This window comes from Colius striatus, chromosome 2, assembly GCF_028858725.1.
Source record: "Colius striatus isolate bColStr4 chromosome 2, bColStr4.1.hap1, whole genome shotgun sequence".
NCBI lineage: Eukaryota > Metazoa > Chordata > Aves > Coliiformes > Coliidae > Colius > Colius striatus.
The window spans coordinates 47472043-47494643 of record NC_084760.1 but is presented as its reverse complement, the minus strand read 5'-3'; the positions used below and the strand labels follow the sequence as shown (position 1 = coordinate 47494643).

General features: G+C 41.2%; 1 protein-coding gene across 14 annotated transcripts in view; it reads right to left on the bottom strand.

Moving 5' to 3' along the window:
• Window positions 1-22601, bottom strand: part of DTNB (dystrobrevin beta) — a 227257-nt gene that overhangs the window by 155820 nt on the left and 48836 nt on the right. For all 14 annotated transcript variants that reach the window (XM_061990290.1, XM_061990286.1, XM_061990291.1 and 11 more), the window contains 2 exons: window positions 21461-21566; window positions 6425-6591 (listed from right to left, as the gene is read on the bottom strand). In XM_061990290.1, coding sequence (XP_061846274.1) covers window positions 6425-6591; window positions 21461-21566 — 273 coding nt within the window. The remainder of the gene's footprint in view (window positions 1-6424; window positions 6592-21460; window positions 21567-22601) is intronic.

Here is a 22601-nt window from a genome sequence, read left to right as displayed (position 1 = left end):
AATTACCACTTTTCTCTCTCAATTTGTTCTCCAATCTTCTCCTTTTAGAGTATTTCCTACTTTACTTCTTACTCTGTAATCTTCTGCTTTCTGCACAGACCATCTATTTTCAGCATGCTTTTTCTGTGACCTTCTCTTTGTAGTATTTTTAGGCTATTTTAAAGGTTTTTTTCCACTGTAGTAATAAACACTATTTCCTATTGTGCTACCCGACCATTTATTTTGTCAAACAAACGCAGCACTGTCTAGAATGCTGTACAATTGAGCCACTACTGCAGCTTCACTTTCTGAAAATTATAGGGGAAAGATAATTTCCATTGATCTTGACTTTTTGATGATGCTTCTCAGCGCAGCTGACGGTGAAAAGAGCCTCGCAGGCTAAGCTGGCATGCTGCTGCCAGGCAAATGTACCTCTTAGGAGGACTTCATTTCCCTGAGAAATGGCTATTTTTTCTTTCAATTATCTGAGTTCTACTTTAGATATTTCTAATCACAACCATCTCTCTCTCATCATTGTTGCTAATCTTGACCTCTGGCCTGTTTAACACTGCCTGTAAGCACCTTTGCGTTTTTACTCTTCAAAAAAAGCAGAAAACAAAACCTGAAAGCCCAAGAGAAACCACAGCCCTCTCATCCACAACCACAAACTCACAATTCACACAATCCCTCTCACCATCATGGGCACCACCCTGCAAGGTAATATCCACTTGACTGTCACAACCATTATGGTGCTTTTATCACCTTTTCCCACCCTGGCTGTTCATCTTGTTTCTCTTTGATTAACCTGTATTTATAAATCACAGAATCTCAGAATGGTTGGGCTTGGAAGGGTGCTGCAGAGCTCATCCAGCCCAAGCCCCTGCTAAAGCAGGTTCCCCTCCATCAGGGGGCACAGGAACGTGTCCAGGCAGGTTTGGAAACCTCCTGAGAAGGAGCCTCCACACCCTCCCTGGGCAGCCTGAGCCAGGGCTCCCTCACCTCAACACCAGTTTCTCCTCCTGTGCCAATGGCACTTGCTGGGTTCCAGCTTGTGCCTGTTACCCCTTGTCCTGGCACTGGCCACCACACAACAAACACTGGCCCCATCCTCTCCACACTCACCCTTTAGGCATTTGTCAAAAACCTCAATAATAAGAAATTCCAACTCTAAATGAGTAGCTAAAAACTAATAAAATTTCAGACTTTGAAGGTCCATTTTATGGTCTTATTTATCTTCCTCTTTAGGTGGGAAAACAGTTTGATGGGCCTCTATTTTCAGAGGCTTTCAGTCACTTAACATTTCCTTCTGTTGCAGAAGCGTAACTGTAGAAACCAGCCAACAATGGCTGCTCTGCTTTCAGCTTCATCCAGCCACTCTCCTGGGAACACTGCAGGCAATCCATTTTGTTTTAGTTCCTAAGTGGGCACAGTACATGACTCAGCGGGATTTGCGCCACTGTCTGGTGGCAAGCATGGTTAATGATCCAAAAAAGTCAGACACACAAATGAAGCACATGCTCTTTATCTCAACACAATATTTCAGTGACCTTCCTGTACACAGGTATTCATGTTTTTTCATAGAATTATAGAATCTTTTTGGTTGGCAAAACCTTTAAACCGGTCAGTCCAACCCCTCCCCTCACCCTGCCGAGCCCACTGCTGACCCATGTCCCTCAGCACCTCAGCTGCACAGCTTTGCAATAGCTCCAGGGATGGGGACTCCACCAGCTCCCTGGGCAGCCTGGGACAGGGGCTGACAACCCTCTCAGGGAAAATGTTCTTCCTCAGCTCCAGCCTAAACCTCTCCTGAGGCCACTGGCACCCATTTCCTCTTGTCCTATCTCGTTCATTACTAGAGAGACCAACTCCTACCCTGGTACAGCCGCCTGTCAGGGAGTTGCAGAGAGTGATGATGTCTCCCCTGAGGCTCCTCTTGTCCAGGCTGAACACCCCCAGGGCCCTCAGCCCCTCCCCAGCACACTTGTGCTCCAGCCCCTCAGTGTCCCTCTGGCAGTGAGGGGCCCAACACTGAACACAGTAATATTGACTTGTAATATCATAAACTACGCAAACAAAAATAAGGCAGCACATCCAGTCTTCTTCTACACTGAAAATATGTAAGCAAGCAAAAAAAACCCGACATGTTCAGAGCTGTGCTGAGCAGCCGAGCGGGTTAAACGGAGAGAGGCCGATGCGGTAAACACCGCGCGTGCCACGCACGGAGCGAAGCGGCGCTGCTGGCACCGGAGGGCGGCCCCGCGCACGCGAGCGGCGGCCGTGTGCCCTCTGCTGGACGCTGCCGCAGCGGGAACGGGCCGCACGCCTCCTGCAGCTCATCCAGCCCAAGCCCCTGCTCAAGCAGGTTCCCCTCCATCAGGGGGCACAGGAACGTGTCCAGCGTGTGCCCGTTACCCCTTGTCCTGGCACTGGCCACCACAGAAAAAAGTGTCACTCCATCATCCTGACATGGGAGTCCACGTACTGACAGCACCGTGACCGGGATGCAGAACACACTGATTAAAACTCCCTTTCAGCTTGTTTCTGGGGGACTGAATACAAATATGTTCCAATTGTTTTAATAACTTTAAGAGATACTCTAAATGGGAAATTAAATGAACCAGAAAAATAAGAGATGTCATTTTCAGAGCACAATCTTATTAACAGCTCCTTGCAGTATTGCTAGACTTTAACTCATAGATAAAAGGGTCTGTCTTTTGTTTCAGATTCAATTAGTACCCAGTATAACGAAATCCCAACGGAAGCCATAGATATTATCACTATAGAAACAACTAAACATTGGTTTGGTTTGTTGATAGATACTCCAAAGCCACCATGTTAAGTGTGGTTAGAAATAACAAACATTCCATTATTTAAGAGCAGGAAGAGTATTCTAACTCAACAACAGTCGATAAGCATCCACCAGAACATACACCCGAGGGTATAAGCCTTGTGGGTAACTCGGCTATTTTAACATTGCACCTGAAGTGTACAGATGACAGAGACTGCTTCAGTGCAGCAGGCTGAACAAAAGAAAAAAAAAAGAGAGAATGAAGAATGACTAATCTACACACTTTCAAAATGAACACTTTGATTGCCAGTACTGCTGCGTGTATGTAACTACATGAAGAGGTGTTGAAGGCTATTTAATAAAACCAAAACTGAAATAGCCCAGAAGGGAAAAAAATTGGAAAGTGTTTGAAGTTCCCCCCTCCCCCACAAACAGGCCCCAACAAGCAGTGTGTTCAGCAGCAAAAATTATCTTTGATAAAAAGTTTCAACCTCAACTCACACATATATGTATAATCACTATAGTAATATATTTTAAAACCACTATACCATGTGATTTACAGTATAAAAAAAAACCTATCAAAGGCACCTCAAAATTTCAGGAAAGAGAATCTTATGAAAATACTTTCTATTAATGCTTATTCTGGATTTTAGGGCTCCAAACCTCTGAAAAAAGCGCCATGCAAGACTGAATGAACTAGATCTGGCTAGATTTAAAACCCGGGAAAAAGAAATTGCTTTTATTACTGTGCCAGAGTACCAGTAAATCTCTGTGGATCTGGTCAGCAAGACCCTTTGGATCTTCACTCAAGAAACTATTGTGGAGTACCACCCCCAGGGAGGTCACCCTATTCAGTTGAAGCTGCACTAGTGCTGAGTGGAATGAAAGAGTTACAATGTGCAATCACATCTTCCTTTCAAGTCACTGCCACAGTGTTTTCACAGCAGTCTAACATCACTTATGCACCTTCAGTTCATCTCCCAAGTGCCTTCTGCAGAACTGCTCCCCAGCTATGTATCCCTCAAGAAACTTTGCAGCTGCTTTGCCCCGCCTGAGAGCTTTACAATTCTCTGTACTGAACTGTATCTTTGCTAAAAACATATGTGATCCAGAACAGACACATTCAAACTCACTCCCTTTGCTCGATAGTCTTCATCTTTTTATCAGACTCAGCTCAACCCCTTTCCCAGCAGTACCAGTCACCTGGCTAATGAAGGCAGAAGCGTCTCAACTAAGACCGACCTCATCAATTGATGAATTTCATCGTCTGTCCTTTAACTACCAATACAGTCCAAATCCAAAACTAAGATTTTTTTATCTAAGTAAGATGAATTTTCAATTTTCACAAAATTAACACACAAGGCTTCCAAGAGCCACAAAAACTGGAAGAAAAAAGCAGCCTCTCTTCCGTGTTTCCATCCCTCTTCCATGTTCCATTTATGGGAATCAACTCCATCTGCAGTAGTATTTTATACATTCTTCGATTTTTTTAGTCCATTTAAAACACTTTGTTGCTTAAAAATGCTTAGAAATAAGTTTCTAGAGCTAGAAACAGAAATATTCCTTACTGTAGACTGTTGGAACACACATGCTCTTTATGATTGCCTTACTGTATACTGAAATCCCCCACAGTTCTCCATTTTTGTCTTTCATTTCTATCTTTTGTTTTTGCTTCACCTTTAGACAACATTTAGCCTCTTAATTTCATCTTTCTTTGATTTGCATTCAGACTATCCTGAATAAGAAATGCAAATACCTCCTTTACTCTTTGTGTCTTTTCTTCTTTTGGCTCACATCCAGGCACAACTCCATAGTTGCACTATACAAACCTCCTACGAACAGATTTACATCAGCATACCTTTACAAAGTGTTACTTGAGTTTCACCTACTGCTGCAATTTCTTACTAGTATGAGTTATATCTGGTTTCTGTACAAGACAGACAAATTTGCTGCTGCTAAATTTCCTTCTGCAGACTCCTGGACCAATTGTTTTTGTATGTCAAATGCTTTCTTAGATAAGCTATCAAAATCTAGTTTCTTTCAAGGTTCATGACTATCATTATTTTATTTTTTTGTACATTCTTTCTTTTTGTTCTGTAAAAACTGTTTCCCAGCATCTTCTGCTGTTTCCAGTAATCTATTTCCAGTTCTGGGCTTTGTATAGTGTTGCAATTCCCTCATCTCCTTCTACTCTACATAAAGACATGGAAGGAAACAGTTCCAGAGCCACTACCTGGTCCTGATGGCATATGATTTGAAGTCTTGATCATTTAACCTCAGAATTGTTTGGGTGGGAAGGGACCTTAAATTTTACCTAGTTTCAAACCCCTGCCATAGGCAGGGACACCTTCCACTAGACCAGGTTGCTTTCCAAAGCAAGGTGGCTGCACTCAGACTGGCTGGTAGTCATGGTTCCTCACTCATGCCAGCTCCTAAACCTTAACTCAGGAGCTGCCTGGCAGCTGGAGTCGTTCCAACAGTCCTGCAGTTCAAGTCATGTAACATGTTTCATTTTCCAGAACAGCGACAGTCTGAATATCCTCCCTTCCCATTTATGTAACTTCCCACTCCTTCAATTCACATTATATCTTAAAATCAAATGATTCTGTACAGCCTAAGTCAAAAATTAATACTAAACAAAATAGGATTACAGATTCCCAGATCCCAGTACTGGAATGGGGCACCTTCCATCGAACTTGTCTCATTGAAAACACAGGCTGGAGGCTTTGGAAGGAAATATCTGTTAAGAGTCAGAGCTACTGTTCAGGTACGTCTTTGTATTAAAAACTCCAGACTGGATTTATATATCCTTAAGGGGATAATAATCTACTGGCAGTTCAGTTTAAACATTCCAGAAGTTTATTACCCACACAGTTAAAAAAAGGACAATATTTAAGACAAAATCATCTTTCAACTACTCTACTATTGAGGTATTAAGCCTCAATTTTCTAAATGAAACAGTAACGCTATAATGACTCTTCCTCATGAAGATAATTACTAATTATAATCCAATAATAATAATAATATGAAGTTCTCTTTGAATAAGTAAAGGGTTGGGCTTAATCTTTGCCATAAAATAGGGGGTTATATCTAAAAAATCTCTATTATTTCTTGAGATGTGATTATCAGGTAGTCATCCAACTGAATGTAATTTCTCATATAATTTCTTTAAGCCTTTTTAGTTAACAGTTTTCTGTGTGTGTATTTACAATTGCCAGGACAATGATAAAATGAAAATTTTCTTTTAAAGAAATACTGTCTATAGAGATGCCACTTAAGGTTCCTTCCAAGGCACAGCATTAGTTCTAACTGGTTTACCTTTCTAACGAGGAAAGCTATTGCAACCTTTAAGTCTTTTTAACTTAGAAGAGAGGAAAATGTAAGAAAAATAGTACTGATGGAAAGAAGGGAAGAAAACCCAGATGTTAAGGCCTTGAGAAGGATGGTGCTGTCTTGTGTGCTTTGAACAGCACTGAATACAGTGACAACCATCAATAAATTAACAACATTAGTTGTAATAAAAACAGTGCAGTTGACCTATTTATATGCTTTTGCTATTTGAAAACCTTTCAAAGTCCTACTCTGTAGTTCTACTATAAAACTTTCAGAATAAGTTAGTACAGAGGTGGTCGTTTCAGCATGACAAAAGCAAGTTACCCAAGAGGAATGCTCCTTCATCTGATGCTGGTTGCTATGAGGACCATTTGCGTGGCCACGCCAAAAACAGTTTTGACAGAGCTGGTAGTTGTGGCACTGCTGGCACCGGTACCGGAAGCCCATCATGCTCTCACAGCGGCAATACGAACATTCCACGGGATGGAAGACTTGGTGGAGACACGGAAAGAGGGGGGGAAAAACAAACAAAAGGAAAAGTCGTAAGCAAACTGTTGGAAAACCTTGACCATCAAATTGCATTGGAGATTTCCTTTCCAACCCACCTCCCGGCCCCTGGTTCTTAACCACTAAACCAATTTGTTATTCTGGGCAGGACATGGATTTTGAGTGCAGAGCAAGCAATTTCAGTAAGATTAATTGCAAACTTAGGTTGATAACATAGCAGTTCCATCTGACAAGTTTAATATTTCTTCTTCAGATATCTCCCTCCTTGGATACACCCAGAATCAGAGGTCTCCATGGAAGTCCAACACTGAATACATACGACTGGACAAGGAGAACAGGAAGGTTGTATTCCCCAAGGTTAATTTTTGCCTTTGCCCTCAACTGAGAAAACTTTTCGCAGAAAAGGAAAATTCAGAGTACTATAATGGGCTCTGAATCATCTCTCACCAAGGAACTTGACTCGCTCATCCCTGATTGTGAGCTGCTTCTTGTACCTTTACACCTTAAACTGAAGAAATCCTCAGTGTCCCTCTAAATGTTAACACCTCAAGGACTGAAAAAATTAAATTAGTTATGACATGCGGAGTCACCATCAGACGCAGGCTAAAAAAGAAAGGGGGAAAAAAGCTTCTTTCCTGTTCTTCTACTCATGAACAGTCACAGACTTTCTCCATTTAAGAGAGAGAAGTCTTCAGAATAAACAAATGAGGAATGTGAGAATGAGGTAAAGGAGAGATCTTATTGTGTCAAATACATTTTAAAAAGTCAGGCACAAGAAATAGAATGGAAAGATGCAGGTGAATTACAGGAACAAATAATTTAGCATTGCTGTGAGTCTAGAGTAATTACAGACAGGTACAAGCTTCTGTGCTACAGAGAAGACCACAGGAAAAAAAAAAGAGTAGCTCACTAGCCAGCCAGATAAAATTCCTGGATACGTCTATTACAAACTATTGAAAGATGTAAGAAAAATAATTAGTCTGAAGCTCAGATCTATGTCAAAAATTCTGACTGAACCATTCTGAGACTTGGTACAATACAGCACACAGCAATAAAGGTAACGTAGCCATAGGCCACTTCTATGGGAAGGTTTGAGCAGCTAGAGTGCAAAAGTGTCTGTTACCTCCAGCGGATGCACGGGCCAAAACTGTTGAAGGCACATAAGTAACGACTAAAGCAAAGACAACATGAGCATTAATCTCATGAGGAATGCGATGGATAATTAAGCCAAGATGATCAGGTGGAAAACACTTCCTTGCTATAAAGCAAAGGATTTGGCTCTGGTGGGTGATTTCAATATACAAATACCCATTGGGAATGGACTGTAAAAGAGCTGGTGACTTTTTTGTTTGTTTAATTGAAAAGGTAGAAAAAGCAATAAAAATAAGAACTTTCAAATTGGTATTAAAAGTAGAAAATAACCAGCTAAAAAAGATGACACGTGACCTTAAGTGAACATGCCAGAAGAGTAATTTTGTGAATTTTAGGAAGTGGAGGAAAGAAAATACGACTTCAATGCAGTAGACTTCACTGAACTCATAAGAATTAGTAGGCAAGCTAAAAGAAACAATTCAGGAAGAAAAATGAGTGAAGAGAATAGGCAGTTCCTTAAAATAGTTATGCTAAAGAAACAAGCATAAACTATTTCAGTGCAGAGAAGAGAACTAGCGAAATCTCTAGTGAAAAGTCCAGCATTGCTAAAATTTAAGAGCCCCTCAACAACCAAATTCAAAAGGAAGGCTACAGAAGTGAAAATTCTGATAAATTATTATTGAGGGTTAAAATATTCAGAGACAGACTCAGAAAAACAGAATGAGAGAAAACTAGCAGGGGATTTAAAAGGGGCTTTAAAAGAAATGTAATAATGATCCTTAAAAGGATGTGAAATTATACATATGGAATTACTGATTTCTCTTGCTAACTTGTAGAATACAAACTGGAACAAATAATAAAGTACTGTAAGTAGATGAACAGAGAAATGAGCCAGGGATATCATTTGCCAAATCACAGAATCCTTATGGTTGGAAAAGACCTTTAAGATCCTTAAGTCCAACCACGAATCTCACACTGCCAAGCCTATCACTAAACTAAACCACATCTCACAGCAAGGGATATCCCTCAACCTGGTGTCTTTTCATGACAGGGTAATTGACCTTGAAAATAGGAAACTGGCATCAAACATCATCAGTTTCTCATTTTACTTCATTAACTCTTACAGAATTGGCCTCCCATGATATTTGCATGACAGAGGCAAATACATAGTAGATCAAAGGACTGGATCTTGGATGTAAATCTAATTGGAAAAAGATCAGAGAGCAGTTAATCATCAAAATGGAAAGATCTAATAAGCGAAGAGCTTTATTACAGGTCACACACTGGTCAACAGTCTTTCATAAACATATTGAATGATCATCAAAAATGTCTGATTTGAGGCATCATTTCAAGGAAGATGTGGGCTAATTATATGTACAGGAGAAAGCAACAGAACTGTTGGAATGATACGTAGTGAACATCTTAGCTAGGAGGGGACTGTGAGAGGTATCATTGAACATGCAAGAGGTACTTACAAAAACAGCAATACATTCTCCAGAGCCAGTGGACAAAAACCAGGTACTTAAGGGTTTCAACTGCAGTATGAACAAACTAATGCTACAATATTGGGGAAAAAAAAATTTCTCGTCCTGACAATATTTAAATGCTGATCTTGCCCCAGGTTCAAGTCCAAAGAGGTGTTGAAACTTTTTGATGGAGGATTTTAAAAGAAACAGAAGCAGTGAGGCAAATCTTTCAATAACATTTACATGCATTTGAGTTTGCCTTTGGAAAGAGAGATGGGTGAAGTCACAGGTTCCGAAAGCTTTCTGTTGCACCCCCGCAATATCCTTTCTGTCTATGGCAGGGTTCCTGGCTCCTGCCAAGCCAGAACATTAGGTCACTACCTTAATGAAAGCCAATGTACTGGTATCAGCTCATCACAGCATGTTCTGCCTACCTCTGTGTACCACTTGATCTTGTCTCTTCTTCCCCATCTTTTCAGAATGTCTCATTTTCTCTGACTCCAGGCATTTATTAAGAGATTACTATTGATGAAAAGGGGACAAAAGTACTACAGTGTCCTGAAATAAAGAATCAAAAACTTGATATGCGTGACTTAGGAAAGCAAGAACAACATTCTGATAAAATAAAGCATGAGGCAAAACAATAGTGGTGACAGCACTCAGTGTACTGCAAAAATCATGTCTCAAAATGACTGGTAAAGAGAAGGTTGGAACAATCAATATCAGAGATTATTAGGTTATGGGCAAGGAATCTGCCCACCAAGATAGAAAGCAAAGAGCTGTAATTTTCGATTTGTTTCTGGGTTGTTTTTTTGTTTGTAGGGTTAGTTTTTGGTTTGGCATTTGTTTTGTTTGTTTTTAAGGCTCTTCAGAGGGCCCTGGCCAAGCTGGAGCAATGGGCCAAGGCCAATCACATGAGGTTCAACAAGGCCAAGTGCCACATCCTGCACTTGGGCCACAACAACCCCAGGCAAAGCTACAGACTGGGGGCAGAGGGGCTGGAAAGCTATCTGTTGGAAAAGGACCTGGGGGTGTTAATCAACAGCTGGCTGAAGATGAGGCAGCAGTGTGCCCAGGTGGGCAAGAAGGCCAGTGGCATCCTGGCTTGTATCAAAAATAGTGTCACCAGCAGGGCCAAGGAAGTGAGTGTCTCTGTGTACTCAGCACTGGTGAGGCCCCTCCTTGAATACTGTGTCCAGTTCTGAGCCCCTCACTACAAGGACACTGAGGTGCTGGAGCGTGTCCAGAGACCAGCAATGAAGTTGGAGAAGGGTCTAGAGAACAAGTCTGATGAGGAGCAGCTGTGGGAGCTGGGGATGTTTAGCCTACAGGAGGCTGAGAGGAGATATGATCACTCTCTACAACTACCTGAAGGGGACTTGTAGTGAGGTGGGGGTCGATCTCTCCAGTAACAAATGACAGAACACAAGGAAATGGGTTCAAGTTGCGCCAGGGGAGGTTTAAATTGGACATTAGGAAGAATTTTTTCACTGAGAGGGTTATTAAGCATTGGAATGGGCTGCCCAGGGAGGTGGTGGAGTCACCATCCCTGGAGATATTCAAAAGATGCGCAGATGAAGTACTGAGGGACATGGTTTAGTTTAGTGATGGGCTTGGCAGTGTGAGGTTAGTGGTTGGACTTGATGATCTTAAAGGTCTTTTGCAACCATAATGATTCTGTGATTCTATGAATGCTGAGTTTGGGGTTTTTTTTGGCATTTTTTGGAATTGACAAAGTTTAGCTATGGATGGGAAATAAATAAACGCAGTGGGACAGCATGCTTCCTCCTAGCACCAACCCCCTGTCTTCCCCTTCCTGGCTTACTGGCAGGAGGTATGTTGTTAACAAATGTAGATATTACCATTTTCCCTTGTTTTTGTTCATTTCTGAATTATGGTGTTGTAAACTGTATTTATCTTCTGCTCAGATCACTTTTCACACTGTCATGTGCAGAAATCCAACCGGACTGAAGTTGCCATGAAGCAGTTGATTTAAAACATTTTTCACATCATTGACATGCCCAATCCCCTGTCACACTTGAGCCACCGTGACCCGTCCTGTCTATGGGCTGCAAGAGTTCAACTTAGACCAATCCATTCTCCTTCCCTCTATCCTACTCTTCCTTTTGTGCCTCTAAAATACTTACTCTAATCAAAATGCTCACAATGTCTCTGCCTCAGTGAACTGATTGATTTTGTTGCTTGCACCTTCTCTTTGGAAGGTGTCCTTTTACTCAAAGCTCCTTGCCACATGTGGATGTGGGAGTTTTAAGCTTCTCTCCACTTTTCACTGCTTTCAAGCCTTAGTCATTCCTTTTTTTGGCTGGCAGTTCTCCAGACTCAAACTTCATAAAGGTTTTTCTTGAAACTGAGAACCTGCTCCTTTCTGCCTTCCCTTCTGCCAGCAGACCAGCTCCCTGTGCAACATCAAGGAAGGGCACCAGAGGGAAGTGGATAAATTGGATCAGGAACCCAATTCTCCTGTCTGGCTTCTCCTCCTTTTTTCTGATTCACAACCACATTCAGTAAGTCTTTGCTTTTCCTTCTTTCTTTTTGACTGATACAGTCAGTGACCGTCATTGTATTTCAGTTTCCTCCCAAGTCTTCTGTCCTGCACTGTGAGACACGTCCTTCTACTTCCCATCCCATCCAACCCACTGTGGCATCACTAGCTCTACTTGAGCTCCTGCATTGCAGAGTATCCTCAAAACAAATCTTGCCCCAAAACTAACCTCACCCAAAGCTGTATCCTCTTCTCCTTCCAACTCTGTCAGCCTCAAAAATTCTTCTCCTATAAGAAATCTCTAACCCTCCACTGCAACCCTAACAGTATTTTTGCCAGCAGTATTCAAATCTCCAATCTTCAAGACACTATTAAAATCTCCTCTATTTTTAATCCTCTCAGATCAGGACATGCTAAATTCTTCCAAAAGAAAATCAAACAAAGTCACATGGCCTTTCTCTTCTTCCCTCCTCTTATCATACACATAATTCTTATTTGCTGTTTTCTACAAACTCCTAATTTATTCACAGATCTTCTATGCCATATTGTGATTTACCTCATATTCCTCATAGGTGTTGCTTCTGTATTATTATTTTCTTTTGTCTATTCCCTTTGCTCTCCAACATCAAAATACACACACAATTCAGTTTTTTGGACTCCAATGATAAAAAAATGTGAGAATACCTTCTTCTCTATCCCCAAGTTCCTTATGTCTCTAAGCTTACTGAATGCAAGGTTACTGCCTGATGTCCCTTCTCCTTCAGGTCTGAATCTAGGAAATCCTTCTGCCTCTCACATTTCCACAGAAGCTGTTCTGGTCAAAACTCGCTGTTGCTGTTTCCCACCCAAATGTAGGTATCTTTACTCCACCTCCAGTCTTTGCAAACCCTAACTCTGATCTTTGCCTTGAAATCTCTACATACTGCCCTGGCTCCATCTATTCATCTTTTATCTTATATTATGACTGCTGGTGAAACAAGTCTTTGCTCTGTTTGGACAATGTCCTTCCCGTGGAGGCATACGATTAGGGCTTCCAAAATATGATAGTAATATAAATGACAGAGTCGAAGTCAGGGAAGTCAAGAATTTTAGAGGAAAATTGTGGATCCATATTTTGGACACGTTGTTTCAAATCACCCTCATTTCAAAGATATACTAGAAAGGTAAGAGAGATACAGGACTGAATGATCAGAGACTAGTCTGGAATTGAGAAGCACATCCAAGTTGTCTGCTTACACATGACAGTATTTCTGTAGTAAGAACAGTATCAATAAATGAAATGTAAACAGAACTAAGTAAGGGAAAAGAACAGAGTCTTTATTAAATAGTGCAGGAGCAATTCCCAAAAGACATAAAAAAAAATCTAGCAGGTAAAGGAGAATGAAAATAGGAGAGCTGCAAAATATAACCCAAGAAATCAAAGAGGAGACAATAAAGGCAGAAAGCTAAGGCATGATGAAGATATAAGAATTCAACACTTTCACATAAAAATGTTCCAAGGAAAAACCTGGAAAAAAGCTCCACTGTTCAAAATTAAGACAGAGTTAACGTTAGAGAAATGCTTTGAAGAACTTGACATGACTATAAACACAGAATCTTCTCTACACTGCTCTTTCAGACGTGGTGCTCACAGCTACATCTGTAAACAAGACATACAGCTACAAGATTTTGCTTTGTGCTGAGGGACACAGGCCCACAGTACTGATGTGTACATCCATCACTTCTGAATTCTGTTCCTATGGTGTAAAATACACACCAATGGTGCTGTTCGCTGGGAGATTAAAAACCCACAAAAAGTCCCTAACTCCAAATTCTGCATTCCTTACAAATTTGGAGGTCATTTTACCACAAGAGTCATGTCTAGTATAACATGTACATGCCAAACTCCAGGTTTCAATTCTGACTTGGATAGTTTCCATGGAAAAATCTGAAAATGAGCATAAAGAGAACTCTTCCAGCAGATGAATGTCCTTGGCTGAAGTCAACAGAGAGAGGTCTGCTTAAGGGGCAGCCACAGCAGGGTTCTGTACCTTCCTGTCAACTAAAGCAGGAACCTGACCTCCTTGGTCTAAATTAACAGTGGTGAATTCACCTAAATACTCTTTGGTCCTGTGTTCTGCTGCCAAATCTCTGACCAAAAGCTAATTTCTGGGAATAAACACATTTTGCTCCACTCCCTGGAAAAAGGAATACTACTTTACAACCTGTATCTGTGGACAAAATGGATCCAATAGACTAATTCCATGGCATCAGCAGGTTATGATGAACAGAAGCCACCCAGCATATGCCATACAGCAGCCTATGTAGAGGAATCTTTTCAAGTAGTCTGCTTTCCACTGGAAACCTTAAGTACCAGCAAAACAGAAAGAGACTGAAATGCATTACAGAATTCATGTGCAGAATAAGAAACAGTGCACTTAACTCCCAGAAGACCAGAATACACACCACAGACAGGAATTAACACACCAGGGCAGCACGGACGAAAATATCTTTGCAGAGGCTTCTTGAAACGTGCTCTAAGATGATTCTTACAAGTGCCTCTTTGTGGGGTATTTACAGCAGTTGGTAGCTTCCTTTCCATTTTAAAAAGCAATCATCAGAAGAATCTAAATAGTTTACAACTGGGCTTTAAGGGCAAGGGTTCACAATCAGAAGAGTCTTCCTTCATGACAACATACAACTTGAGTAGTGCAAGAAATTACCTACTCTCAGTACAGAAGACTTCAATGCTACATTTTTCATAGGAATCATAGAATGGTAGGGGTTGGAAGGGACCTTTAGAGATCATCTAGTCCAATCCCCTGCCAAAGCAGGTCCACCTAGATCAGGTCGCACAGGAACGCGTCCAGGTGGGTTTGGAAACCCTCTCGAGAAGGAGGTTCCACACTCTCCCTGGGCAGTCTGTGCCAGGGCTCCCTCACCCCCACAGTAAAATAGTTTTTCCTTGTGTTTAAACGGACGTTTTTGTGTTCCAACTTCTTTCCATTACCCCTTGTCCTGTCACTAGATACAACAGAAAAAAAGTGATGTCCCAATCTCCTGACATCAATGCAGACCTCCATGAAAATGTCCAGATTCCCTAAAATAAAAACTGAAAAAGACTGTCTCCTAACTAATCATTAAAAATGTTCTTAAAAACACAACAAAGGAAAAACAAAGAGTAGTTTCTCAATGGATGTCAGCAATACATTCAGAGTAGCAAAGGACAGAGTGAATCAAAAGCAGGAGTTTGTCACTGGAACACTTTTACCACCATCAGAATAATCCTGAAATAATTAATTCTGGAAACTCATACTATATATATAAATGGAAGACAGAATTCACAGAAAGCCAGGGTAATGTAGAAGGGAAGAATAGTAAGGGGGGTTGGACTAGATAATCTCTAAAGGTCCCTTCCAATCCCTACCATTCTATGAAAATAAGGCAGTTCTGCTTCTGGAAAGGAAGTTTGCCCTGTGCTTCACGAAAGGAAGTGGAATGACAACACAATCCACACAAGAGATTGAAAACATGGCTTAGGCACTGACTTGCCAACCTGGAGTGAGGAGAAAAAAAGAGAAAATAGTATAGATGGTGCAGAAGGCACTGAGAGGTGCCAAAGCTCCACAACTGAGTGGAGACAGACGTTTCTGTATTTTCCTTTTGCTAAAAGTAAAGGGAGGACTGGCTGATTCACCAGACATTGTGTTGCCATTCAGTCAGATCTGAACAGGCTGAGAGTGGGGCAGAGAGGAAAATCCTAGGGTTCAGCAAGAGCAAGTACAGAGTCCTGCACCCGGGGAGAAACAATCCTCTGCACCAGGACAGGCTGGGAGTGACCTGCTGGAGAGCAGCTCTGCAGAGAGGGACCTGGGAGTGCTGGTGGGCAGCAAACAAATATGAGCCCTCGTGGGCAAGAAAGCCAATGGGATCCTGGGAGACATGAAGACAGTGTGGGCAGCAGGCACAGGAAGGTTCTCTTCCTCTCTTCTGCCCTGATGAGGCTTCATCTGGAGTCCTGTGTCCAGTTCTGGGCTCCTCAGTTCAAGAGAGACAGGGAACTGCTGGAGAGAGGCCAATGCAGGGCTACCAAGATGCTGAGGGGACTGGAACATCTGTGTGAGGAGGAAAGGCTGCAGGACCTGGGGCTGTTCAGCCTGGAGAAGAGAAGGCTGAAGGGTGACCTTATCAATGCTGAGAAATCCCTAAAGGGTGGGTGTGAAGAGGATGGGGCCAGTGTTTGTTGTGTGGTGGCCAGTGCCAAGACAAGGGGTAACAGGCACAAGCTGGAACCCAGCAAGTGCCACTGGCACAGGAGGAGAAACTTGTTTGGTGTTGAGGTGAGGGAGCCCTGGCCCAGGCTGCCCAGGGAGGGTGTGGAGGCTCCTTCTCGGGAGGTTTCCAAACCCACCTGGATATGTTCCAGTGCCCCCTGATGGAGGGGAACCTGCTTGAGCAGAGGCTTGCGCTGGATGAGCTCTGGAAGTCCCCTCCAATCCCTCATCGTTCTAAAAAACTAAAAAAATAAACAGGAGAGGGAAAAAACCCTAACCCATAGCCTGAAGACTTCTTCCACTTGCATTTCTACAAAAGCATAACTAACCAGATTAGAATGCCTGCACAAAGGCATGCTGTTATTACACTGCATATTAGCATGCAAATGGAGATGGTAGCTCTCAAACATAACACGCTGTCCTATTTGTTTAGATCAATGCTAGCAATCCATGGAATTTATTTGATGCCTTGAGAAAGAAGGTATGTTGGGTTTTTTTCCCTGTAGATGTAATTTTGCCAATAAAACAAGTTTAGTTCAGAGCTGAATTGCCTTTTATTGATATCAGAGTTGAAAAGACAACCAAGTAAACTGCAGGATTTTTTTTTTCCTAAGGGTGTCAACTGAGGTCTTCAAGTGCCTCTGAAGTAACTGCAGTGATTGCCAGAGTAATTAATGAGAATCTTTGCAAGCTGTGAAGAACACAAACATCTGGCTGGGCGGAAAAGTTGGGGAAGAAAAGCACTTCACTATGACAAGGTGCAATGCAGAGAAAACCACTTTGCAGTGGAAATTAAAAACTGACTCCAGGACAAGAGTCTCACTGAATAAATACTATGGGGAAAATTGTTCAAGGTTGTAGTAGCAAAGATGGATAGATCTTTACAGACTGAACTTGTTTTAATCAGATTAACACTGCTGACAGACTCATGGTGGAAGTGAATTTGAGAGAATAACTTAATGGGATTTTCCTTGCAGTCATACCTAGAATCTCACTGGAAAAGACTTCTGAAGATCTGCCCCAGTAGGCTCAGCCAGATCAGGCTGCGTGGCCCATTGTCCAGTCATGTTCTGAATGCTCCAAGGATGGAGACTCTGTGACCTGATACATGGTTTGACCAACTTCAGAAGACAAAAAAATAAAAAAAATTCTTACATTTAAACAGATTTTCCTGTATTTCTATTTGTGCCCATTGCCTCTTGTCCTGACACTGGACACCACTGAGACAAGCACAGTTGTATCTTCTTCACTGCTTCCCAGCAGCTATTTACACACCTTGAGAAGGTCCCCCTGAGCCTTCTCCTCTCAAAGCTAAGCAGTCTTACCTCTCTCACCTCTCCTCGCACCACACATGCTGCAGACCCTTAATCATCTTTGTGGCCCTTTGCTGGACTCACTCCAGAAAGTACACATCTCCCTTGTACTGCAGAGCCCAGCTCTGGACACAGTCTTCTAAATTTAGTCTCCCCAGTGCTGAACAGAGGGCAATAAACCTCTCCCTCTACCTGCTTGACATTCACTTCCTAATGCAGTCCACGACGCTGTTGGCCTTTTTTGCGTCAAGATGGAACTATTTGCTCACATTCAACTTGGTGTCCACCATGACCCCAGGTCCTTTTGTCAAATCATCTTCCAGCCAACCAGTTCTCAATGTGCACTGGTGCATGGGATTGTTCCTTTCCAGGTGCTGAACATAACACTTCCCAGTGCTGAACAGTGTGAGGCTCATGAAGAAAGAAGCAAAAATATTTTTAAGATCTCACATTCTCATGAATCTGCACTGGGAAAATCACCTTGTATATGTCAGGATACCTGACTACTGCCTTGCAAACCTATTCTGAAGAAACAGTTCAGCACCCCTAGTAAAGTATCTGCAGTAAAAACAAAACAAAAAAAAAAAAAGAAGTCTGTGTAACACTAGAGAGTGAAGCTTCCCTTGAGTAGTGAGGTGATTTATCACAAGCTATCCTTCTGTTCAAGTTTTGCCTATGAACCTGAATCACAGAATCATTACACTTAGAAAAGACCTTTAAGATAACAAGTCCAAAGGATAATTTATAATTTTCTATTTATAATATTATAATATAGTCCTTTATAATTTCCACTGCTAAAGGTGGAAAAGTTTCACAGTTCTCACAAATTCTAGTATCAGATTGCAACATAACAGAGGTTCATCAGCTAGAGAGACCTTCAGCAGTAACCGCAGTAAAGCAAGCTCCAGCATCTGGGTGTATCGGAGTTACTGTCCTGGTTGTGACTGCTGCTGATTTTAGTTTACACTGATGTGAGAAGCCATCACTAAGAAGTTCCACAGTGTTGAAACCAAGGTGCTAGCTGTACCTTAAAATTTAAAAACTAAGCGCAATAAATTTATTAAAGGGTCCAAATCAATGTCTGAAACTTAAGACCTACTCATAGTTGTGAAACACTTTATGAAACAATTCCGCTACTTCCTCTGATAACATAATGCCTCTGATTTCAACTGCAAGATGGCCACAAGGACATGCCAATTCCTACACTGGCCAGTGACAAATTCCCATTGTGCCAGTCCTGGAAGGGAGCAGCCCTACACACAGTGCTGAACAACTGGCCAGGATTAGAAGTGGAGGCAATGTCTTGAAGAAGTATGCACTCAGCGCAGCAGCCTGTGAGTGCAGCAGCCTGTTATCAACTAATGGATGAAGACTGGAGAACCTTTGTGGCCAACTCTTTCCTCCAAATCAGAGGAGTGCTTTTGTAAGGCTGACAAAAACCTGACTAAAGGCATTAGTACCACATACCACCATATCCAAATAAAAGGTGATCCAGTTTTAAATCAGCATCAATTTCTGTTTCTTTCATGATTTTGCCTATGCTTTTATATAAATGCAGGTATTAAAATATCCGCAATTCTCACAAAGTAACTTCATATGAGTTAAGTCACAGATGCCACAGCAGTGGCCATTGTCAGCACAAGTTGATCAATCTTCTGCTTTTTAAACACTGGAAATTACCATTTAATATGAGATATTCAGATCAGATCCACAGCAACAGGAACTCCTGGGTATGTCCTGTCCCAGACTCTAAACTGTAAAAGCTCTGGCTTGTTTTATCATTAGTGGGCACATCTGTAATCAGAGTTGTATCTTCCCTTAACATTTCTTCTCCTATCACATGTTCCAGTAATCCCAAACTCATTCTTACTACTATCTCTCCCCTTCAGATTTGCTATTTTTACCTTCCCATAGTCAGGTTCGCAACACCAATGCCTCCCCTACTTTCTTTTACTGGAGGAACATAAACTAGCCTTGGTTTCCCCAACCTGCAAAGTCTGCTGTGCCTTGCACAGACCTCTGTACATCAGCTGCAATAATTTCTCATCAACTCTTTTAAGCAGACAGAGGAATTGTTGTCTGACCTTGAAGCAAAAATACCACTTGCAACAGAACAAAAGTTTGAGGAAAAAAAAAATCTAGTAATTTATTGGGCAAGAATTCTGACATAAATGATCAATGATAACATAATTCAGCAAGCATCTTGGGAGGCAGTTGTCAAAGAGGCTGATAAGAATTAGAAACATAATTTTAATACCACAAACATTAGAAGTTATTCTGTCGAGTTATCTGAATGCTAAACCTATGTGTGACAAAAGTCCTATGAGTAACAGCATTAAATCTGAGGTCTGGTTGGCAGAAGAGATGAATGGACAGAGGCTCTTGCTGCTTGGAAGAAAGCATCAGCAAAAGGGCCATTTATGCAACTACTCCCAATGAAGATGGTGGAATTGGGATGTACATGTTGCAGAGCTGCCATAGCGCACACTGAGGGCAACAGAAGCTGTCAGCAGGCACTGATCTATGAGGATGACATTATTCTTGGTATCTAGTAATTTCCTTCAGGTACATTCAAACAGAAAAAAAGAACAGACTATGGATTATCTCCAGATCTTTCCACTGTTTCACTTCTATCCAAACATTTTTCCTTTGCCTAAGCTCTGTGCAATCTTTTCCTGACCTGTAATGCCTATAAAGAGTTTCCTGTGTGCTCTGATCTAGGTGGACCTGCTTTAGCAGCTGAGAGGTTGGACTAGATCTCTAGAGGTTCCTTCCAACCCCTATCACTCTGTGATTCTGTGATAAGGGTATAAGGATAAAGGAAGAAGAAGAAAGCACAAAGTTGCTGCCGTCCTTCCAACTTGTCACATAAGGATAGAAAAGACATTGCAGTTCTGTGATTTACCTAATATTTTAACTGGATCAACATCCTCATACGATTTGTCTCCAGGAAACCACTCCCCTCAATATTCTTTCAGAAAAATCACTTTTTTAACGAGATCCACAGCTATTAAGCAATGTCAGTAAACATATAGAGCAAATTAGAAAGTTTATCTTCTCTTCTGTTGCAGTAAAGCAGCAAAGGCTCACTAAGCATTGCAACTCCAACATGAACAAATGCAGATCAAATTCCCAGATACGCTTTGCCAGAGGATGAAGAGAAGACAATGACACAAATGTCAAACCCCAGCATATGCAAATCACAGCAATACTTAGCCATGGCACAGGCATAAATGTCAAGAAACATGGAATATATAATGAAAGTTTAGATAGAGACAGACTGCCAAGTTGTTCCTGTAAACAGCCAGGCAAAACCATGAGACTGGAGCTCATCTGCCTGTTTACTGAGAGGAAGAGGTCTATGCACCTTGAAATTACTATAAATACATTATGTGGAAGAAGATGTAACTAGTAGGGTAGGAATTTGAAGGATGATAACATGATTTTACTCAGCAGGGAAGGAAAGATAAAACTTAGTTTATGAGTGAGAATTCACATACAAAACATCATACACACACTGTGGGCAACTGGACAAGAAGCTACACACACATTTTTGGCCAACAAAACAAATACTTTCAAACATTCACCCAGCTTTCTAAAGGAAACTTTTTTGCTTCTCTGAGCTTCACAAGGCACTTTCAGTCACATGACTCATCACTCTTTCTCACTGTTTTCCAGCCCTTATTGCTCTTTAAATACTTTCTATAGGCAGTCAAGCCAGGAAAACTTAGCTAAGAAAAGGTCTGGGAGTGAGAGGAGCTCAGCATTTACCGCCCATAGTGAGCACTGAAGTGACGTGTGCTCAAATGCTACTCAAAACAGACATTTGAATGAGTATCAAAATCTTTGCAAGTTGGTACTTGAAAGTATATGTTATAAAGCATAGTTCAAGTGAAGTTTGTGAAGTGTTTCAGAATAAACACAGGAGATTTAAAGACTATAATTTTTCTGCTGCATTATTCCACAATGCTGGAACTCTAAAACTGGTCTTGTTTTGCATTGTTGGTGATGATTTTATACAGAACCAGTCTTCAAACCAGAAGCACTTTTCACTTCAACAGAAGTCTGGGCTTAAACATTCTGGAACTAAGACTGTTACAGTGGGAATGATGTGTTAAGTTAGGCATTAAGTGCTTTGTTACGTGAGAAAGGACAGTACATTTACACATGTTGAACACAAACTCTGCTCTGACCAGATGTTTTAAACAAAAAACCATTCCATTTACCATTTTCAACATGGGCAAGTCTGTGCATGAGAGGCAGCCACACAAGGCACTGAGGAGGTGGATCAGCCATCAATGTGTCTAAAAACATGTTTAGCATGATCTTTTTCTGCAAAGAAAAAAGAAATAGAATTTAATTATAAGGGAAAAAATGCATTTTATATACCAAAAACTACTTCAGTCTTAAAATCTATGACTCAACTTCTATCTACCAGGAACATTTCGTATGCTACACAGAGATATAAATCACAACTTCTCTGGCTCAGGGAGTTTCAATCTATGTTGGGCAAACAGTGACACCACGAAGAAGGTATTAGTATATGACATGACACAATCATATAAAGCTACATTATAAACAGATGAACAGAAAACTCAAAAAAAAATAGAAGACTAGTTCCTGAGCTGCAGTGAAAGTGTCTTGGTTTGAGGAGAGCTACGACAAATGGGTGAGGAGTTTATTTAACAATGTCGAAGACAGTATGTCAAACATATAGGCAAGCACTGAAAAGGAATGGACTCACATAAAAGAGTAATTACGACTAATATTCATATACCATCCATACAGTCAATCTTTTCCTTTTTTTAAAGGCAAAATTGGGGAAAAAAAAGACAAGGGGAGAACTAGGCTAAGATTCTAAACAACTGACAATAAAAATTAAATGAAACCATTAGGAGGAGGAGGGCAGGTGTGTTAAGAGTAATACTTTCTAAGGTTTCAAATTTAGGTAAGCAAGAGACAATATTGGCTGCAAACACAGACAGACAGAAATAACTGGTAGGAAAAACAGCTAAGTATAGTATGGATACAAAGAGAGAGAGTCTATTGGCTTTTTGCATACAATAAGCTAGACACACAAGAACAGCCAGTTGGTCAGATGCGCTTTTTTCTCACCTTAGCATATGGCAGCCTTACTCCAAAAAGCATCCATGACAGGGAGGGTAAGCAGAGCTGCAGCAAAAGTCTGGTCTGCTAGAAGCTGTGAAACTAATTGTAGCTTTCACTTGCAACTTTCATCCCAAAAAACATTAAGGTGTTTTTTGTTTGTGGGCTTTTTTGTTTTGTTTTGCATTTAATTAAAGAGAAGGTTTATATTTAAGCATCAATATTTTCAGGATTAGTGGTAAATATATACAACTAATATTT